This window comes from Mastigoproctus giganteus, chromosome 8 (genome assembly GCF_048544385.1).
Source record: "Mastigoproctus giganteus isolate SK-2022 chromosome 8, ASM4854438v1, whole genome shotgun sequence".
In the NCBI taxonomy this organism is placed as follows: domain Eukaryota; kingdom Metazoa; phylum Arthropoda; class Arachnida; order Uropygi; family Thelyphonidae; genus Mastigoproctus; species Mastigoproctus giganteus.
This window is the reverse complement of record NC_143582.1, coordinates 218,816,496-218,839,587: the sequence shown is the minus strand read 5'-3', so window position 1 is coordinate 218,839,587 and position 23,092 is coordinate 218,816,496. Positions and strand designations below refer to the sequence as shown.

General features: G+C 38.2%; 1 protein-coding gene across 1 annotated transcript in view; it reads left to right on the top strand.

Moving 5' to 3' along the window:
- The window catches only part of LOC150082297 (juvenile hormone acid O-methyltransferase-like), a 29,899-nt gene that overhangs the window by 2,502 nt on the left and 4,305 nt on the right, over window positions 1-23,092 (top strand). Inside the window, exons 2-4 of the mRNA XM_090380479.1 lie at window positions 1,577-1,867; window positions 8,960-9,173; window positions 11,209-11,362. Of these exons, the coding sequence (XP_090236605.1) occupies window positions 1,584-1,867; window positions 8,960-9,173; window positions 11,209-11,362 (652 nt within the window). The 5' untranslated portion in view covers window positions 1,577-1,583. The remainder of the gene's footprint in view (window positions 1-1,576; window positions 1,868-8,959; window positions 9,174-11,208; window positions 11,363-23,092) is intronic.

The window sequence follows — 23,092 nt, the reverse complement described above, 5'->3', positions numbered from 1 at the left end:
TTCCTCAGCATCTAAAAAACTGGAGGGGGGAGGTCTCTTTCGCTCTCAGTATTTCTTTTCTAGAAGAAAAGCAGCAACTATTCACTGTGTTAAAATCGCAGATCCATCCTACTATGGAACATGGTCCCACATCTGGGGATGTGCCCCCCCCCCCAGAACCACTCAGGCTCCATTTTTTATATCCCATTCAAAAGAGCGCAATTAGGTTAATGAATAACCCGTCTTCACTCTGTTTCATAGACTTTCTGTTTCTGCTGCATACTTTTTTTATGGATTCTTCCACGGGCACTGTTGTTCTGAATTGGCTTTGATAATTCCTCCTATCTCATGCAAACCAGTCCGAACATGCCGCTTCCAGTCAGCACCGACGTGGCATTGATTCAACAAGATGTCAGAAGCGTTCGGGAGGTATGGCCAACCAAGCCGTGTGTAATGCGGCTAGCAAAGCAGGTGTGATGGTGATTGGTGTATCCAGACGCCTGATATGCCTTTCCATAGTGTCCCACAAGTGCTCTACGGGATTGATATCGGAAGAGTTTGGTGGTCAATCGATATGCTGGAAGTCAGAACTGTGTTCCCCAAACCATTCCTGCACGTCAAGTACTCAATGGCTCGGCTCATTGTCATCTTGGAAGACACCATCGCCATTCGAGAAAAAGTGTAACATAGCGGGGTGTACACAGTTAGCAAGCAGTTGACGATAGCGGAGACCACTGATACGTTGTTCCACATGCACCAGTAGTTCAAGTTCCTGCCAGTGAAACGTGCCCCGCACCATACAACCGCCTCCAACGGCCTGCACTTTTCATACCATGCATGATGGATTAAGAGCCTCATGTTGTTGACGCCAAATGCGTACACGACCATCCACGGCGTGGAGTAAATAATGTGACTCATCCGACCAGCACACCTTCTTCCAGTCTTCTAATGTCCAACTTGCATGCTCTTTGCACCAGGCGAGTCTTTTACGCCGATGAACCTTGGTTAGGAGAGGATGTCTTAGGGGGTCGTCTGCTGGTATAGCCCATACGTGCGAAGCATGGTCATGCTACATATTGTTCCGGGTTGGCCCATGTTGTATTGGGTAGTCAACTCTTCAACAGTGCTGCGCCTGTTTGCGTCAATCCATTTCCACTAATTATTCAATCCATTTCCACTAATCAAACTTAGTGAGTGGAAACGATCTTAATTTCACTCTTATAATAACTTTCTCAAGTAAACTTAGTAAATATTCACAACTATCAACGTTGTAACAAATGTAAAATTAACTAGTTTATGTACCAATTTCTGGTTTAAATTTCATTATTCTTTATTGAATTAATAAGGATAAATTTGCTCTCCGTGATAATCAAATATATATCATAAAAAATTTGAATTTGTATTTGTGTATTAATAGTTTTTTGTAAATTTGTTTGTATATTTGTATTTACATAATTGTATATTTATACTTGTATTTCTATGACAATTATCTCTCTTCTTTCACGGTTAACTTAACTAAAATTTCTGATTTGATGTTTTGAATATAAATCAGCAAAACTGTTTTCTGAAGCATCTTGCATCTTTGTTTTTCCTTCAGCATAAAGATGAATCCAGATCCACAACTCTACTCCACCAATCATAAGTTTCAGAAGCGGGACGCCGAGAAATTGTTTGCTGAACTCTCTTCTGTGCTAAAATGGAATGACAACGAGATTGTGATGGATATTGGTTGTGGACCTGGAGATACCACCAGAAACATTGTCTTACCAAACTGTCAGAAGCTAAAGAAGCTTTTGGGCATAGATGTATTCAAAAGTATGATTGAATTTGCAAAAAAGGAAAATTCTTCGAGTAAAATAGAATATTATGAAGCAGATATAGAAGACAGGTAAGTTTTAATGATATGCAAGTGTCTAATACTATTCAGTCAAATCTTTAAATTGGTATAAAATCCTCCCATGCTCTTCAGGTTTCGATTACACATGATAAGTAGATTAAACGTGCTATTAAGGAACATATTGTAAAAGTGGTGGGTTACACAGCGTTGGACAGAGAGGCAGGCACGGATTGTCTTGGTTCCTATCTACTGTAGGCGTAGCCCAGTTCATCTGTCAGCCTTACTATCTAATCTACTATATCGAAGCTGCTCCCTTAGTGGCCTCTCAGCACTCTATAATAGAAGGGTGAGATATTACTTCTGATTTTGAGCCGAGAAAGGTCAAAACTCCCGATCAAGGAACAGTTTACCTCTCACATCTACCATCAAATTACGTTGTAAATTTCTTAGAAAAGAAGTTGAAGAAATCTTATTTAATGAAAATAACAATGTTACCAAAACATTGTTATTTTCATTAAATAAGTTCAAACCAGTTATTATGGCTATTTTAAGATCCAGGATAGGGTTACCGTAGTTAGTCTGTAAATTAGCTATAAAAAACCGAAGAAAAATTAAAGGTCAAAACAAAACTTCAACAAGTTCGCTTAGAGAAATTCACTTATTCTCCTGTTCCTCCCCCCTCCACTATCTTATGCTGAAATCCTGTCAGTGTGCTGACAGCTAATTCTTCACACGCAACACCAGACATTCAACAATTTGTTGTTGCCCTCATCCTAAAAGTGAAAATAAAACCAAGAAAGGAAATAAGCAAAAAAAGACTTAAACCAAGCCAGAAATAAAATGGGTGCCAACCCCCACCTCCCCATCAATTCAAGCTAAAAGACAACATACTTACTGAAAGCTGCGCTTGGATAGCAATGTCCTCATCCTCCCCCCAAAAAAACTCGTTTTTTTTTCGTTTTTCGGTTGTTTTCTTACGTGCCATGGAAACAGTATGGACACGAAGTGTAAATGAATAATACAACCAACATTTCGACAACGTCTAGTGTTAATATTACAGACTTGCGTTAACTTAAATTTCTTCAGCTCGATCTTGCACAATTAAAGATGAGATTCACCATATCTCTCAAGAAAAATCCATCGATATAGTTGTTATTTAGGAGCCTTACTGTTCTAAGGGTAAGGTAAGTTTATCGATTTTCTCATGTCATCTTCTGCATAATAATAACCAAAGTCTGCTGTATTTATTTTTTTAACCAGGACGTTGAAATTTTGAAAATTATAGTTTTCTGAATACGACATGCTGCATCTATGCAAGTTACTTCTTCATCCAATTCAACTTGTACAGTTTCATTGTCCTCCAAATAATGCCTTAGAACCACATCTTTAGTACCTGGACAACATCATCAATCAAAATCAACATCGATCAAACGAATCACGTCTTCGTACCTAGACAAGATAATATATTTAGGATTTGCCAGTTTAATTATCCTTACTGGAGCCAAAACTTTAGTAAGGTAGCGAGATGGTGGCCTATATTCACTAAGCTTTAAATAAAGCCAGTTTTTCTACAAAATAAAAACTCACTTTTAAGTATGCGACACCTTTGTGGACTTATGCTTTGACCATATCTAGACACCTGGTTCATCAGACAAGTCGAGAATTTTAGCATAAAAGTCGCTCCTGGCCTCTTCAAGAGATCGACTGGCTGCAGCATTTAAAATAAATACAATAAATAAATTTTAACTTATCATCCAAAGTTGAAAACGATCCTGGAGAGAATTAGTGAAATTCAACGGAAATGATAACCCTTAAGGACATATATATAAAATGATTAAGCACAAATTCCTTCAAGACGATGTCTATAATGCAGTAACGACTAACAATTTGCTATTTTCTGGACGAAAAACCCGAGTTTCCGAGAGAGAAAATGATGCTTCCTTTGCTTGAGACTGATTAACTCAGCCACGTTATGAAGAAAGACCCATAAAAATTCCTGTGGATACGTCTTGGAACGATATAATTCACAAAATTCTTGACCGCCTTTTACCGTCCGATGGACCTAAGTGTGATCTTCCCATTCATCACAAAATTAAGCTTCAGAATCAGCAATGAAATTCTTCTGATCTCACTGCGTCCTTTCAGCGGGAAGAAATCGATGGAGCTGTAAATGAAATTCAAAACAATAAATGTTTCTGTACTGATTTTTTACAGAACGAATTTAACTAAAGAATTCATACTCTTAGTCCTAAAACTTTACGGCTCTGTTATAATAAACACCTTACAGAAGAACTATTTCCTGAGGACTGGAAAAATGCTTACTGCACATTAGCTTGCAAACAGATAAACGCCAGACAGATGCCAAATTGTACAGATACAAAGACATTTTATCAAATCGACTTTGTGTTTATCTGATATCAAAGCCTTAAACACTTCAATCAGATCACCTAACAGGTGCCTAGTCTCCAGACGCTGCAATTTGGAGAAATGAAGCCTTTCTTGGTAAGCAAACCATTGTTCCCCTCACCAATCTTGTTGTCCTTCTCTGCACTCTTTACAGAAGCTCTACATCCTTCCTAAAATGAGCCTTCCGGAGCCTGGATCTTTTCTAGATCCAGGTGCGGTAGCATACCGTCGTTACTGTCATTAACAGGTCTGCTAACATTTGTACGATCTGCAAATTTGGATATTAAGCCTGATATACTTTTATCTCTATCATTGATAAATATAGAAAACAACAATGAGCAGAACAGCGCACCCTGCGAGACTCCACTAATAACATTAGTCTACGAAGAGCAGTGTCCATCGATTACCGCTCTCTGTCTTCTCCAACTCAACCATCCCTTTATCCATAGCAGCAATTTGCCCTTAATGCCATACTGCTCCAATTTGAACAGTAGCATTCCACGTCCAAGAGTATCAAAAGCTTTCTGAAATCCAGCTATATCATATGAAAAAAATATTTTTTGCATCCAATTCCTTTGTGACCACATCGTAGTATCAAATAGAGTTCCCCTTAACAAACCCATTTTGTCTGAACTACAACTGCAGTCTTGTCAAGATGATCCTGCAATGCATCTTTAACCAGTGACTCCATTATTTTCCCGGAACAGAAGTTAAACTAACAGGTCTATAATTACTCGTGTCACTCTTTGATCTTCCTTTATGAATTAGGGATACATACATCTCCAGTCCGCAGGGTGCTCCCCTGAATTCAAGGTTGCTCTCAATTATATAATTATGGTTATGGGTTTGCTTACTTTCTTTGTTGCCTTTCTTAATCTAGCTAGATAGATTCCATCACCCCAAATGCCTTATGTTTAATTTCCACAATTTCTCTTACACTTTCCTTTCAGTTATTACAAAATGATTTAGCTCCTTATTAGAGTTTGATAAACTTCTGGCATCCACTGCCCTAGAAAATTCCTCATGTGTGAACGTAAATGCAAAATTTTAATTCCGTTTTTCAGCAACCTGGGCAGGATCATCAACAGTCGAACTATAGATATCAAATGGAACAATTTGATCCATCCCCTTTCTTCTAATGTTTACATAAGTAAAAAACTCGTTGTTCTTCTTTGCATCCTTTTCCAAATATTTTCGTAATCTACCTTCGCTTGCCTAACTTCCTTTGTGACTTAATTACAGACTAGTTTATATTTACACGAAGTAAGAAGTTTATACCTACAAATAATATCAATCTGAGGGGTCCTATTTAATGGCTCATGTACCTGAATAGATTATCCGGCATGTGATAGCCTGTATTGGAAAGAATGCTACGTGAACACATGAAGCATGATGGTCTTCTAAAAATTTTTTGACGATGTGCAGCTTATTCAGATCGGCTTTTAATCTTTGTGTGTCATTGAATTCCTGTTTTGGGAATGGGTCTGACGAGTGATGAAGTACTGGTTCCAAATACTTGGAACCTTTCTGGATTTTAAGATCTGTTGAAGATGTTAAGAAAAGTGTCTGTTATGAAAACACTGAATATTTGGATAATGAATGGGAGAAAGCCATCTAGGTCTACTGCTAACTTATTGGAAAGCCGTTTATTTTTTTGAGCGGTTACCCTCTCCGTAATCTCTAACAATTGTATAGAGATTCAATCTGTAAAGCTGATTTTAAGAGCGAAGTGGGTAACTACAGACAAGTTAGTCTGACTTCATTGGTTGGGAAAATCATGTAGGTAATGACCAGGAGTGCAATATACGAGAATATAGATAGAAATGGATTCTAAAGAGGATACACATTATTGTTTTGTTAAGGGAAACTTATGTTTAACTAAATTGGTTAGCTGTTTTGGCACATTACTCATGAGGTGGATGTAGGAAATAATTTATACATTCTTTATTTGGATTTTAGCAAAGCATTTGACACTGCCCTGCACGAGAGGTCACTGTGAAGTTGAAACATGTTGAGATCTCGGTAAGATTCTTTGATAACATTAGCATTAGCAACGGCACATGATGCAAGAAAGCAAGCTTCTATAGTATCAGCCAAAAAAAAAAAAAAAACACACACACCCTTCTCATTTCACCCATCCACTGGCGCCAAATGTTTGTCTAGCTCTGCCGTGAGTCTGTTTAAGCTATCAACTTCTACAACGACAGATGGAGGTTTGTTCCAGAAATCAACCATCCGCTGGCTAAAGGCAAACTCCCGTACATCTATCCTACAACTGTCTTTCCTCAATTTGAATTTATGCCCCTCAGGCGATTAATCTGAGCAAGGAGAAGAATCCCATCAGCATTGAGCATTCTCAAACCATTCAAGGCCTTATTCACTTCAATCAGATCACCTCGCAGGTGCCTAGTCTCCAGACAATGTAGTCTACAAAATTTAGGCCTTTCTTCGTAAGAGCAACCCATTGTTCCGTTCACTAATCTTGTTGCCCTTCTCTGTACTTGTTCCAACAGCTCTACATCCTCTTTAAAATGAGGCCTACAGACCTGTATACAGTACTCAAGGTGTGGCCTGACTATTGCCTTATACAAGGGGATAATCACCTCCTTATCCCTGCGAGAAAAATTCCTGTATATCATTGACAAGACACCATGAGCTACTCTTTCAGCCCGTCTGCACTGCTCAGAGAACTTCATATCTGCCTGCACTATTACCGCCAGGTCCTTTTCACTCTCTTTCACTGTCAGTGTAGTACCACACAGTTGATACGTTACTGCTTCCCATATGCAGTACTTTACATTTGTCAATTTTAAACTTCAGTTGCCACCTCTCAGCCCATCTTAACTTTTCTAGATCCTGTCGCAGCAGCGTACTGTCATTAGTGTCATTAACAATCCTGCTGACCTTCGTATCGTCCAAAAACTTGAACATTAAGCGTGATATACCATGATCAATATCATTAATGAATACAGAAAACAACAATGCACCCAACATTGAACCATGGGGTACTCCACTAACAACATTAGTCCACGATGAGCAGTGTCCATTGATTACCACTCTGTCTTCTCCCTCTCAACTGTCCCTTTATCCATAGCAGCAATTTGCCTCCAAGGCTACACTGCTTTAATTTGTGCAGCAATCTTCCATGTGCAACAGTATCAAAAGCCTTTCTAAGATCCAAATATATAATATCAAAGTTATTCCTTGCATCCAGTTCTTTTGTGACTGCATCATAGTATCCAATCAAATTGGTCAGAAAAGACTTCCCCTTAACAAACCCATGCTGTGTCCGAGCTATAACTGAAGCCTTGTCTAGATGATCCTGCAGTGCTTCTTTAACCAGTGCCTCCATTACTTTCCCTGGAACATAAGTTAAACTAACAGGTCTGTATTTACCTGTATGCCTTTGATCCTTCTTTGTGGATTGGGGTCGCATTTGCACATTTCCAGTCCATGGGTACCTCTCCTAAGTCCAAGGAAGCTCTCACAGTTATGGCTAATGGTTTGCTTACTTCCTTTGCTGCCCCCTTTAATATAACTGGACAGATTCCATTCACCCCAGCTGCCTTTCTTACTCTCAGTTATTACAAGTTTATCTAGCTTACTGCCGGAGTATTAAACTCTGACATTCCCATCCCTGAATAACTCCTTTAGTTTGTTAGCTACCAGAGCAGGTTCATCAACAGTTCAGCCATCGATAATCAAGTGGACCAATCTGATTCATCCCCTTCCTTCTGGAGTTTATATAAGTAAAGAACTCTTTACCGTATAAACCGAAGAATAGCTGCAGGGCAGGGACTACAGGATTGTTATTAATGATTACTTCTCAGATTGGGCTAACGTTAGAAGTGGGGTTTTCTTGGAATCGCTTCTGGGACCAATGTTTATCTAATTTTCTTAAATGACATCGTCGAAAGGCTAGAGGTACATGATATCAAAATTTTAGATGATATAGATTGGGAGAGTTGTTAATGAATGAATACCACCAAACACCCTTCGGATCTACTGAGATAAGTTTCATTGATTGTCAGAAAAGTGGTAGTTATATTTTAATGCAGCAAACCGCAAGCTTGGGAAAGGTGGGCATGATACCGATGGATATGAAGTCCTTTGTGCAGTGTAGGTATGCGTTAAGGAGCGTCAATGGTGCCATTTCGATAATTATCTAAGATTTGTTTGTATAGAAAGTGTGGTCTTAATCGCAATATACAAGGCAATTGTAAAACTACCTGGAGTACTGTGGAAACTGCACTTGAAAAAAAAAAAGAAAAAGAAAAAAGACATTGAGTTTCTTGATAGAGTCCAATGATTTCAACACTCTTGTTGCCATAGGAGTGTTCATATGAGGGAAAACTTCTCATACATGAGCCACAGACCTTGGTAACTAGGTACCATAAAGGGGAACCTGAATGGAGTCTAGAAGACTGAATGTGGACAGTAAAATGAATGAAGGAGGAATTTTCACTGTTGCAAAAGATTCCATGACTAGGGGCCATAATTTCAAATTATGGGGTAAGACCGGATTGCAGGATGTTTTCTTTTAGCCAGAAAATTCAAAGATCAGCTGATTATTTATCTACGTGAGGAGGAAAAACAGTTTATTTTTTCTTTTCTTTTATTTATTATTATTTGGCTTTTGCAGCAAAAACCTTCCATGACTAATACTAACACTAAATTAAACTCACCTCTTTATATCTAAACAGTTATTTATTAAATGTTTTTAACTGTTTCTTTCAGAAGAACATTTCTTCAAGGATGGGAAGGCCAATTTACAAAGATATTTTCCATTCATTGTTTCAACTGGATAAAAAACCACAAAAAGGCATTTCAAAATGTTTTATCATTATTAGCACCAGGTGGTGATTTTGCGCTGTTATACGTTTCTTCTACACCTTTCTGGGATATAGTGAATTATATAGAAGAAAAACCCCAATGGAAAAATTATCTGAAGGTAAGTACGATATAGCAGGAAATCAGAAAATGAATTAAATTAGCCCATTCTCATCTAACATCTGAAGGCAACTTCAGATTCCTGCTCAACTATTAATTTATTGAAGTCTATTGACTTCTTTTTCCTTAATTATTCCTTCAATGTTACGAATTATGTATTTTATTTATATTCCTGACAGAGTTTTTAATCTGTAATCTTCCCTATCTTGAATTCCTCCTTTATGTGAAAATACTATAAATCAATTGAAATTTTTAGATATCATAATTTGACACCAACTCGTGAGGTGGCTTTGCATTAGCAACACCTACCTGATACTTCGCACTGCCACCTTTTGACCCCGTAACATAGCCTATACACCTCTTGCCATTGACTGCACAAGGTGTTGCAGGGTGTCCTGTGGCAGTGCTACCCATACGTTTAACAATGTGTCTAGTAATGCTCACAGATTGTTAGGTGGATGGTCGTAGTATAGAATGTCCTTTTCCAGTATGTCCCAAACATACTCAGTTCGGTTATAGATCGGAAAATCTGGGCGGCCATGGCAGGACGGAGAATTTATTGTCATGTTCTAAGGCAGTCGGCTTAAGATGCAAAATTATCACGTGTTACTAGAAATGGCTTCAAGTCGGGTGCAAACAGAACACCTGAGATGATTCCGCCTTATGGGACTCCTTTCTCAGCTCTGGTCTCGTGGAAAACCTCATGAAAGATTATTGACAACTTAGACTGAAGTATGGACTTTAAAACTCTGAGGAAGTTACCGTAATTCTGCAATAGTTTTCCAATGTCTTACATATTGGAAAAGCACCAGGCGAGAATCCGAGTGGCTATCGTACGCTGAAGAAATGTCAAAGAAAATAACAAAGTTGAGAGTTTCTATTTAATGCTTTCTGTATCTGAATAGGTTATTCAGCACGTGACAGCCTGTGCTGGCAACAGTGCTACCCGAGGACCCCTGGCAGTTAGCATCTGCCAGGCCTTGTGGCATGGTACCTAGTCTTGTTCATAGACACCGCTGTTTCCAGATACACTGTCGTCATGAAGAGGTGTATACTTGGCTGGTGATGGTAGTTATTCTGTGGAATTGTCGGTGAACAGCGAACTCAGGGAATGCCATAAAAAGTCCCTAAACCATAACACAACCGACTCCCGCCTGCCGAACACCAACAGTGAACTAGGTGCCATGGCCTGATGTTTATTTTTCCGAATGCAGATATACGCCCATCAACATTGGTGCTGACATGCCCAAACAAGAGCAGTTTCTTGTGTTTCGCAGTGAGCATCAATGACGGTCGTCGATTGCTATAGCCTGTACAGGCTAATGTCCGGTACATAGTCCATGTAGGTATTGATCTTGCTTTCCTGCATTGTATTGGGGAACTGTGCTTTGTCGCAGCTGTGTTACGAGACGAGATGCATGGCACACACCACACGCGCCGACCATACGCAGCTGTCCCATATTGTTGAGCCATGCTATCCCACTGCTGTTGAAACAGTTATGGTAGACCCGAAATACCACAGATCGGGACCACTAAACCATGTTGGCTATTTTCGATATACTGGCACCTGCACGTCTTACTCCCACAATCATTCAATATTCGAAGTTAGAAAGATCTCGACGCCAAACCATTCTTCCTCGCAGACACTCAAAAACTGATCGTCACCAATGCAATCTTAAATCAGCCGTTCCAGACTTTGAGACTTCACCAGTGCCACAGGCCAGTAAGTTTGTATACAAGGGGGTGTTGCTAATACAAAGCTAGCTCAGTGAATATTAGATGAAAGTATCAACCAATCCATTAGACAATGAGAACCAGTATTAATTCTTGAAACATTAACAGAAGAAAAATTTTATACAACGTTGTGTGTATTAATTCTGCAGGATTTATGCATGGTAGTTGCTGATTATCATAATTTTCCATAGATGTACCATGTTTCTATCAATCTTTCAACGTATTGAACTGTTTAATGAAATTTATTGAAGCAATAATTTTCATTTCAAATTGAGTATCACCAGTATTGTTTGCATTCATAGGGCGTAGACAATCGTATTCCAGAAAGTCATTTCATGGAAAAAGAACAGAGAGCGTTAACTTACAAGAAAATGCTGCAGGATATTGGATTTTCGGTGTTACGCTGTGAGGAAGTCGAAAAGACCCACGTCTACAAAGACAAAAAGGAATTTAAAAGTAAGGTCTACAATTTTATAAAATATAGTAGTAGCAGCAATGGAGGTATGTGATGAAAGAAAGCAAGTGTATGAGCTTATGTAGCATCGGCCAAAAAAAAAAAAAAAAATCAATTTCACACATCCACTTGCTCTAAACGTTTGTCCATTCCTTCCTTGAATTTATTTAAACTATAAACTTCTACAATGACAGATGGCAGTTTGTTCCAGCAATTAACCAACCGCTGGTTAAGGCAAATTTCCACACATCTATTCTACATGTCTTTTCTTAATTTGAATTTATGCCCCCTTAAGTTCGTAATCTGAACAAGTGGAAGGATCCCATCAGAATTCAGCATGCTCAACCCATTCAATGCCTTATTCACCTCAATCAGATCACTGCGCAGGTGCCTAGTTTCCAGCCACTGCAATTTGCAGAACTTAAGCCTCTCTTGGTAAGAGGATCCCTTCATTCCCTTCACCAATCTTGTTGCCCTTCTCTGTACACGCTCAAGCAAATCTACATCCTTCCTAAAATGAGGCCTCCAGACCTGTACGCAGTACTCAAGGCGTGGCCTGACCATTGCCTTATACAAAGGGATAATCACCTCCTTGTCTCTGCTAGCAAAATTCCCGAATGTCATTGGCATAACCCCATGACCTGCCCTGGCAGCCTTTCTGCACTACTCAGAAAACTTCATATCTGACTGCACAATTACTCCCAGGTCTTTTTCATTTTCGACCAACCTAAGTGTAGTATCACAGTTGATGCGTTTCTCTGTGGTTACTTCTACATATATGTAGTACTTTGCATTTGTCAATGTTAAACTTCAGTTGCCACTTCTCAGCCCATCTCCTCAAATTTTCTAGATCTAAGTCACAAAAGATTACAATAAAAAAAAAAATAAAATAAATAAAAGGAAAGTAGCTTAATGAAAGTATCTATTTTACAACATAATCACCAAAGCCATTTAGACACTTGTCCCATCACTTTACCAAAATTTTGGACACTCGCTGCTTAAAGAAAGAATTCATTTCATGTTGTAATCAGTGTAATTAATGTAGATAAGACATCAAGATGTTCTTACCCGAAATCCCTAATCATTGTTTTGTTGAGGTGCAGGTGATGTTCGAGACCTGGTGTTGTAATGGAACAGCATTACTCCATATCTACGAGGGGGTTTGAAAAGTTCGTGGCCTGAGCATGAAAGAGTAGTGATGCGGGGTTAATAATTTCTGTAGTTGGTGTATAAGACTTTAAATAGTAACCAGGGAAGTTTCATGCAGTTTCAGTTTTTTTTGTAAATTTTAGGTCCAGAAGTCAAATGCGTTGTGTGAATGAGGAAAGAGGATAAAAATCAACCACAGTGCAGTTATGCAATATTTGAGAAGACAGGGACTAACGCCAAAGGCAATTCATGAGGATATAGTTACAACACTGGGGGAGGATGCCCCTTGCCATTGTATGGTTAAAACTGGGCAGTAGAATTTTAACGTGGGAGGAGGGGCCTGGAGCTTGGGCAATGTAAACACCTTCGGAATAGCGTCCTTAATCTCTATAAGAAGCAATGAATGTTTTTATTTATTTATGAAAACCGCAAATACGAAGGATATTAGAACCTATAATACCTAGTGACTTGCGTGAGTTGAAGGTTGAGACGATTAAGAAGATACTTGTTGATATCAGACTTGAATTTCTGTAGACTGTAATTTCCAAGAAATAACTTGTGAAGGGAGATTGTTCCAGAATACAGAAGTAGAAGGGATACATGAGGAAGAAGACAAGTTGGTTCTGTCAATTTGAAGATGGATGTTGACTGGTCACTACACGTTTTCCGACTGGTTTGGAATAGTGAAAGGGAATTAAAAGTACTAATTCAGAAGAACAGCGTCCATAGAAGTGTCTATAGAAAAAGGCACACTTTATGAGACCTAGAGTGCAGACTTTGTAAGACATGGGTCATTAATTAAACTAACTGAAATCTTTTGAATGGGGTGTAAAAGTTTGAGAGAGGTTATTGAGGCACCGCCCCAGATGTGAGAACAATATTTCACAGTAGGGTGGATCTGAGATTTGTACAGTGAGTAGTTGTTTAGCAAAGTAACGCCGACAGCAAAATACAAAACCTAGTTTTCTGAACGCGACTATGCATTATAGTTGTGGAGCGTCCAGTCTTTAGAGTTCCAGATTTTTTCTTCTTCTTTAAACTTGATCAAGAAGGCTTCTCAAAACTTCAACGTAAAGCTCTTTATTAATTGTTTTACACCATTGGGACATATAGTAAAAAAATGTTAGCAACATAACCTTCATTGTTCTGCGCATCTGCCGCTCTTTTTCTGGATGGGGGATGGAGGAGCCTTCCACTCAATGACTGTTCTTTGGCTTTAGGATTACATCCATAAATCCGAGTCTCTTTTCCACTTATGATACACATACACTTCAAAAATATCTCGCAATTAGTCCAACGTTCAGATAAGTTAGAAGTGAGCTGATGGCCATGTTCACTTTGTTCATGTGAAGAACCGGTGTCGACGGTGTCGAACTTTGCTGCAATGCACCTCATGGTTAAAATAGAATGACATGATGCAATGCAGATATGTTACTTCAAAGATTTCACTAGCAGTTTACTTTTGGTCATTTTGTACTAACGTTCCCATAATGAAACACGATTCATTATTTGTTGAAGTCCATCCAACTCGCGGATCGCATTCGACACTCTCTATCCTCTTTGAAACGATGGTGACAGTCGAAATCTTGAGAATGGCTCACAGCAAAATTCCTATATAAGATCAAATGTTTCATTTGTTCTTCTTCCTGTTTAAAGCAAAATTCAACATACTGTTCAGTGAACTCGGTTATTTAGAAATGCGACGAGATGTGAAAATACATCTTCATTATCGGCTGACATTAATGGACTGTCATAAGCGAGTGAACAGTTTATTACATTCAGGTGAGGATTAGACATGTATAAACATGTTGTTTTGTAGCAGTGCGCCCCAAATTAGGCCTATCTTGATTCAATTACTTCATAATTGAACTAATATAGTACTAATCTGGATCCTTCTTCAACAGGGATTTCCAGCATTGGATACATGCCAGTTCCTAATCTATACACCTCAAATATACGTCCATACAATTCAAAATATCCCACAGGTGTGCAATTGGATTGAGGGTAGACGAATTTGGAGGTGAATCAAGATGGATGATATCTTCACTGTGTTCATCGAATACTTGTGCACAATGTGGGCCCGATAACGGTGCATTATTGTCTTGAAAGATCCTATTTCTGTCCAGGGAAATATACAACACAGCGGGTACACAGTCTCCAAAGAGCTGCCAGTAGACATCACCAGTAAAACCTTGGTACATACACACCCAGGGATCGTTGTTGTTGTTGTATGTTTTACGGCACAATGGCAGCTAAAGGCCATTATGCGCCAAATAATGGTAGGATCCAGGGATCGTAGTTCTTGCTAGAAAAATATGTCATATTAAGCAACTACTATTTGCCTGGATAGTGAGCAGCATGCACAATGAGTACATGGATTCATGTTGCTTGCGTCACACACGAAGGTGTTCACGGCATGTTGCACCAGGTATTTGGACTCATCCGGATTCAACACCACAGTGTTCGCTGTCGAGGATGGTCAGCGGTGAGGAGAGGTTGTCTGCTGAGGAAACACCACATGTTTGAGTGCGTGGCACATCCTAAGTTGGGATATTGTTCTAATAGAAGTTTAGGGCCTAAGGCCATATTGTTCCACGTATATTGTCTGTAAATTGTATTTTGAGGTCGATTTTCTGTTTGCTGGACGAAAATACCTCAACTTAGTTCTTCTCCCGGTGTTGGGGAGGATGGCGATTCTAACACGTGCTACTGTTCTTGCATTCTCCATGTCAGCTGTTGAGCTGGTATAAATGCACTGCTGCACCCTTCACTCGCCACGAACGTTCACCTTTTGCAATATTTTACAGCTCTGATGGTGGTTTGACCCATTCAATACCATTCTTTGTACACCTTAACCACAGTGGACCATGAGCAACTGATACGATGACTATTTCTGATGTGGAAGCAATCAACGCAAAAGCTCCCACAATCATGCCGTTTGAAACTCCGTGATAATTTTACTGCATCCCGTAATTGCTGCTTTATCACTGTGACTTGCACGACCAGATGTAAATCACTTTTCCAGCATAGTAAACTGTTCAGCTTTTTATATTGCGAGCTATGTGGCATAGTGTAAATATGAAATGTTTTTTACCCGTGTACATGGTTTTCTAATTAATTCGCGTGTACATGGTTTTCTAATTAAAATCATTTCAAAACTCGCTTTGAAATGATTTTAATTAGAAAACCATGTACACGCGAATACGTTGCTCATTTTGTATTTCCATCATCTATGTGCACAAACTTACAAAAGGCTAAATGTCAACCACTTCATTTGTTACTCTTCGAATGTTTGTTTACCAGTATATTTGTATTTATTGATTTATGGTTGTAGAAATGATGAAAATTGTACTATAAGTAAAGCTAAACTGCAGCCATTATCAATCCACTGTAGGACGGCAGCCTACTGAAAAATTAATGTTGAGGGAAATGGACAAAAATCTGCCACACTGATCTAGTGCGGGTTGGCAAATCAACTGTATTTAGCAGTCAGGGCTTGAACTCCGGTTTACTCAAAGAGCGTGCTACAGCACTCCTACTCCTGACCACTCAGCTATGCAGGCCTTGCACTATAACCTAGTATATTTAAGATTAAATGTTTATTGGGTATCAATATGACAGTTGAGCATGAAAATACTTCATATGCACTGGCAACAGAAGTTCAGGTCAATGTACTCAAAGCACTGAAAACTGCATCTTACCAGTGCCAGGAACATTTCAACTTGACAGCAGCATTGTCAGCTGAGGGAATATTTTTAAAAAATCTGAAAACTGAAACTAAACTCTTGAAATTACAAGAGCATAACTACACTTGATTATACGCAAATGGAGGTGCAGTGTCCGTTCCACGGATCCAGGTTTTGTGGGAGCCTCTTTAAGTAAAAGAATGCAAAATTAGGTACGAAGTGAATATTTATTTAGAACGAGAAAAGAAATAACAATCTTGTTTGTTTTCGGGTTTATCTTCCGAGTCTTCAAAAATATATTTTAGATTCCTTAAAATGCCATTGTATCCATGTTGCAAGGCTTGAACAGAATTATAATGGGCAGACCATCTTGTTACACGTAAAGACTCTAAAGAAAAATCCAAGTTGGCATGTGTTTAAAATACTTCATCTACAAGACGAACCCGAAAAGAAAACAATAACTGTTGCAAAATAGCAAAGTGGTCAACAACTTCAGGTACTGTGGAGGCAGCTTTTTATCAGAGGAGATTAAGGGAATGAGCTGCACATGGCACAAGCAGATTAAATCGGAGTTCAGCAATATACACGTGCCTTCTCCTGGTGCCAGTGTCTGGCATGTGGAGGGAGAGTGTCAGTAGCACAAATGTCAGGATGAGGGATGCCATATAGATTGTAGGTCCAATGTTCAATTAAAAAAATGTTATCTCAGTTATACAGTGGTGTACCAGTAGGTCAAAATATTCTCAGAAATATAAAACTAATTTTTATAATTATATAGTCAAGATAAATTTGCAAGTCGAATATCTCTCGCAGGTGAATGCTAAATTGGCTTAAATATTTCATTGGCTCTTGAATGAAGTCAGGGACAACCTTCCGGCCTTTAACAGGGTAAAATTTTTTTTGTATTTCTGTGTATCTATGAATTATTTATATACTGTGTTTTAAACTATTTCAGTGTCAGTTTTTGTAATGAAGGAACAACTTCACACTGCTTATTATTCCCTAGCAAAGCCAATGAGCTTTGGTAGGGAGTAAGGGAGTAGGGAGGCTGTCTTACAGGATGTTACTAAAGTTAATTTTCACTTTGCCTCATCTAAGTTTGCAATTTTTGTTTCGTCAAGAGGAGTTCCATTCCAAGTTTCGCTTAGTGGATTCGATTCTGAGATCATCGAATGAATTCAGTTCAAGATAGGAAAAGGATAGATTTGACTAGCGCTGAACAAAAAGATTAGATATCGAAGGATCACACTTCTGTTTAATTGAAGGAAGCCTAAGGAAATGTCACAACAATTGCCAGCGTCAGGTCGCATGTTTGTGTGCTCCCAGTTTAGTTACTATGTTCTTGTATTAGCTTCACCAAACTGATCCATATTTGGCATCTACAGAATCCAGGAAGTGTAAGCTGTACATCAATCCTTTCCATTTAATTCCAGGAGTAACAGGTACAGTGCAATTTTCAATTTTAAAATTAATATTAGTCAATAATGTTACTGCTGATTGCCAGAATTCTGGAACAATAGGCTTCCAAGGTCAAAAGTACTAGTATCCACCCTGCTGTTGGGATAATTCAATCAATTCCCTTAGGAATTTTCCTCCAGCTCAAATTCCTACTCCGCCCAAGTATAGATCTACCCTACAAGTATCCTTAGGGCTTGTAAACAATTGTCTGTAAATTTCCATTTGGCCTAACAATGAAGAAATCTAAATCCTCTACCTGCCCACGAAAGGAATATGCACAATTAAAACATCTAAGTGACAGGCCAATACATGCCTGTGGTGTTCAGCCAACTAAATGTAGCTCTAGCGTTTCTAGGAATAACTCCCCGACCGGCACTTTCAGATTTCCGTATACAGGAAAACCACAATGAAGAAAACACTTAGAAAAGCAAAGAATATGCGAAATAGTATTACAATTATTGGAGCATCTGATTCGGACGGCATACCTGAACCGAGGACGCCCAGAGCAGTAACCCACACAGACCATAAACCACAATCTTTTGTGATCTTTGAACTCGGTAGCAAAAACAGAGATATGAAAAGAAAAAAATTCAGAACTGCATGCCACTTGTATTAGTGAGATAAATAATTTAAAAAAAAAATATCTCGACCAATGGGAAAAAACTAGAAAACTGGGTACGTCTCGAGAAAATTAAGGATTTAATATTGCGCAGAGAAGGGCAGGAAACAAATGGCTTTGAGATGATACTTGAAGGCATTAACAGAATAGCTGATACTCTTGAAACATACCTAAGAACCCCGAATAGCTCAACTAAAGAAAAGGAAGCCATACTCAAAAGGGAAGTGGGCACTCAAACATCAGATCCTGTCTCTTCCATGCCTAGTGAGACTGTACCGCAGCAACCTAAGGTGCAGATTAATAATAATAATAAACCTGCTCTTGAGGTCTCTAGTCCTCTTGAAGAAATGCTAAGAAATTCTGACTATTTAGATTTTATCAAAAAAAAATCACACAAAGAAAAACTCGATTCCTTATTAAGAGGTGATAGATCCTCTCAGCTAAATAGACTGAACCAAACTACACACCAGTTACCAGCTGCAAAAGGAGAAATAATGCTTCAGAACACCAGAAGACCAACTAAGGCGGCCGTCAGAGGTTCAGAACTGAACTACAAAAAATCCAAACAGCCCAAATCGAGCTGTCTGCAGCAAAACACAGCTGCAGTGAACATACGACAGCATTACTTCTGACCAACAACGAACAGTAATGCAACAAATACAACTGATGGTCACAATATGCCGTTTGAAAGCTCCAAGAAGACAGTTGAACCAAGAGCATGGAGGATGAAATCAGCACCTATCAACAGTAACGTTACTTCCAAGCAAGACAAGGAGACCTCCTTCACCCAAGCAGCTCAGAATTGTGATGCAGTTATTGGCTCTAACCCTAACACACTGGGTATTAAAACCGGGGAGGGCAGAGGAAGGAGGGCAAGGCCCTCCAGCATTTTTATGTCGACTATGCCCGGAAACAACAGTAGAACAGATTGAAACCATTCTGAAGCAGCTCAACATACCCGGTACCCCCATAAAGGTCCATACCAGGCATCCATCCTATTCCTCTTTCCGGATTAAGAACAAAAGTCACGATATAGAAAGATATTTAAACACAGATATATGGCCTGCAGGTCTCTTGGTAATGCCATCATTTGGCAGTCATAATGAACCAGCGGTACAAGCGATCTTGAGACCAGAGACGGGCAGTATGCCTCTCTGCATAGCTAGGCAGTGAACCAAACTGTCCCTTCCAACTTACAATCATGCAGATCAATGCACAACACTCTAGATGCATTGCTGATGAGATCAGGCTCATTGCAACGGAAAATTTATTCGATATTATATGCATTCAGGAACCTTATGTCTCTAAGCACATTTATGAGCAATCTTCCAAAGTTATGGGATATCCCACGACTACAAGAATCATCCAGTCCTCTGCAACAGATCCTAAATCTGCCATCATCATATTCAACAAGCTGGATATCACTGTTATCTCTGGCTTGTGTAATCAAAATTCCACCTGTATTTTAGTCTCTACATCAACTTTCTCGTTCTACTTACTGTCACTATTTTGTCCACCTTCAGCAGATATTAATTTATCATAAAGATATCTAGAACAGGTGTTTGCTATTTTAAATCCCACATATTTAATAATTACAACTGACTCAAACTCAAAATCTTTCTTATGGTTCAGCAGTGTCTTGGACAACAGAGGTAGGATTTTCAAGGAATTTTTATTCACCTACAAATTAAATCTGCACAACTTACCCAACCAATCACGCACCTTCTCAAACATCCACGGAGAATCAAATATTGTTTTACCCATTTCAACATCTGCCATGTCCTCGAGGATCTCTGATTGGACCATACGTACTGACTACATAGTGACCACCGAGCAATCACTTTTAAGGTATCTCTCCTTCCAAATACTACAGGTTCCCCTCCTTCTCCTCCTCCAAAAGATCTTAGATTTTCTATCAATGCTGTGTGTGTTATGTTTGTAAACTGCGTGTTCTCTGGTTGATTTGCCTGTTTGCTGGACGAAAAAAAAACCCAATTTCTGAAGTTGCTATCTATGCCTAAGACTGACTAACTCAGCCATGGAGTGAAAAAAAGCCCATTTAAAGTTCCTCACGTCATTGACGGGATTCGAACCCGGGCCCTTTCCACCCGGTGTGGGGAGGACAGTGACGATACCACTGTGCTACCCACGCAGACGGTACTCATTAACAAAACAATTGATAAAAACTATGACTTTTACTGTCTTTAGTTTGACAAAAAGTATGTACATTTAATCACAGCTGCAAATATTCGCTCGCCACTCATGAAATTCAATTTTTTGCCATATAATCACCCTTTTCTCGTTGGAAGAAACACAATTGAAGAGTGAAAGCACGTCTAAATTTAAGTTTCTCAACACCATTTATATTCTCCACATTTATGTATCTTGTGAGTAAAAGAAATTACCTACCCATCATTCGTTCTGTTAAACCATGGTCTTCCAGGATGTACTAAGAGAATTCCATACTGGTAAGGGTTTCAACATTGGTGCAATGGGTAGACGAAAATGCCACTTTCTCTAGGATGTATCACAAAAAGTAATTCTTTCAAACTAAATTTAAGATGATGTCACAATGGAACATTCAAAGAAAACACTAACTTTTTAATACGAGCACAAAAACTACAGCAATAAAATACACTTACTAAAAAGCCACTGAACATCAGTCTTTAGTCTGATAAAGAATATTAAACTCTTGCCAACACAGAGAGACAGAGAGAGAATGCATGAATAGGAAATGTAAAGAAAAAACAGGAATTGCACCTGAGTGTGCAAAGCTGCAAAAACAGGATACAAAAGTATATGGATGAAATCAGAAAGAATTAATAGAAAATACAAAAAGATGGAGCAATATTGAACACAAGGTGCAGAAGTCTAATAGAAGAAAAGTAAGAAGAAAAGAACGAGAAATAAAAAGAAAAAGAATATCACGAACCTAAAAAAAAAAAAAAATTTTAAAAAAATTAGAGGCTGAATCAATGAGCCAATTAAATCTAGAGAAACTGAAGGCGAAAGCAGAAATATATGATTAATTAATAAAGAAAAATAGTGAGCATCAAACTGAGGGTGGGAAGACAATAAATAAGGTGAGAAAAAATAAAAAAAAAAAAGCTTGATGCAAACTAAAGGAAGTTGGTACATAGATCAGGTGACTACACTTGATCATGTACCAAACCAGTGTTTCTATACAAACTTATGGTAATGGAGGAAACATTAAAAATAATATGAAGAAAAAAAAAAAGGGAGGGAGAAAAAGATAGAACCTCCAAAAACATAAGTAAGGTAGCCCCAACACATGTATGTAATTAAGTTAAGGTAATTAAATTAAGCAAATTAAATCATCAAAGTATAAAATTAATGAAAAAAGAATAATGAATACCTTGAAGTAATGTACATAACTTAATATTTAATGTGAAGGCAAAGGGAAATAAAATAGAGTGCAGGAAGGAAAAAATAGTAAATATAGCAAAGAAGGAAAGCAAGAATTTCTGAATTGCCCAACGGACGGAAAAACGATAGCAATGAAAAAGCTGGGTGTGTAAAAAATGTTTTGAGAAAGAGACAAAAAAGTGAATTTGGAGATCAAAAATGTATTAAGTGTGACAGGCAGTGGTATAGAAATGGGGAAATAAAGCAGGGCAAGGAAAGGATAAAGGTAATAAAGACAAAGGAGGCAAAAATAGCGAAGAATAAGAAAAGAATGTCCGATCACCCTCGTATTACACTAATAGTTCAACGGACGGAAGAAAGAAGAATAGAAAGTAGAAAGATAAAAAGAAAAGAGTTTAAAGGATACTAAGCAAGCTAGGTGGGTAAATACCCAGCCTCTTAGAGAGGGACCCTGGCTGAGGTGTGTTAGTTGAAGAAGAAACTAATACCCTAGCCTGTGATATGCTTTAAAATGTCAAAATATATGGCCAAAAATAAAAATATAAGAATGAATTCAATAAAGTAAAAATGATGAATATCAGAAAACAATTAAATACCTTGTTTCATAAGTTGTTTCATCAAGATAAGGCATAAATGGAATATAAACAGAAGCAAAGAGCTATGACAACTGTGGAGTTGCTCAATAGAACGCTGTGTAAAAAAAAAAAAAAAAGAAAAGAGAACTGGTGCCCGACATAGCTATTATTGTAAAATAGAAATGAGTTGAGATATCGAATAGAAATAAAAAATGAATGCAAAATACTGATTGGCAAAAAAAAAAAAAAAAAAAAAAGAAAGAAAAAAAATCAGAAGAAATGAGAAAGAGCAACATGCCATAGACGAAAAGAAGAATATAAAATACCATTTCAATTGTAAATGATTATTAAAAATAAAAATGAAAATAGACAGGCAGTGAAAAAGCATAGATATCATTCAGAGAGAAGTCATATAATGCATTCACTTTCAAAGTAGTGGAACATTACCCCAGGGACTCACATCTGGTGAGTAAGGACTTGGCACATCCAGGGTCCTGAGCTTGATATCATCATTCTTCTCTTTCTTAGTGATTCCTTTCTACTTCTCTCTCAGGGCAACTCATGAATTTTGGTGGTGGTGCAGCATAAGCCTCAGGCTTCCTTGCACTATATGGCTAATAATAATAATAATAATAACTACCACCATTGAATTATTATTATTATTATCATCAGTTTATTTCTCTTAGGAGAACACCCGGTTACAGCTACTGGCTAGAGGGTGAAAATACATATACAACTATGTTACAAAAATACATCTATGTTACAATTATAAAATACATAATATCTGATTTATAACTACATTTTATCTGGAAAATACACTATTTGAGTTATTAATTATTCGCAAATACTTTTACTACT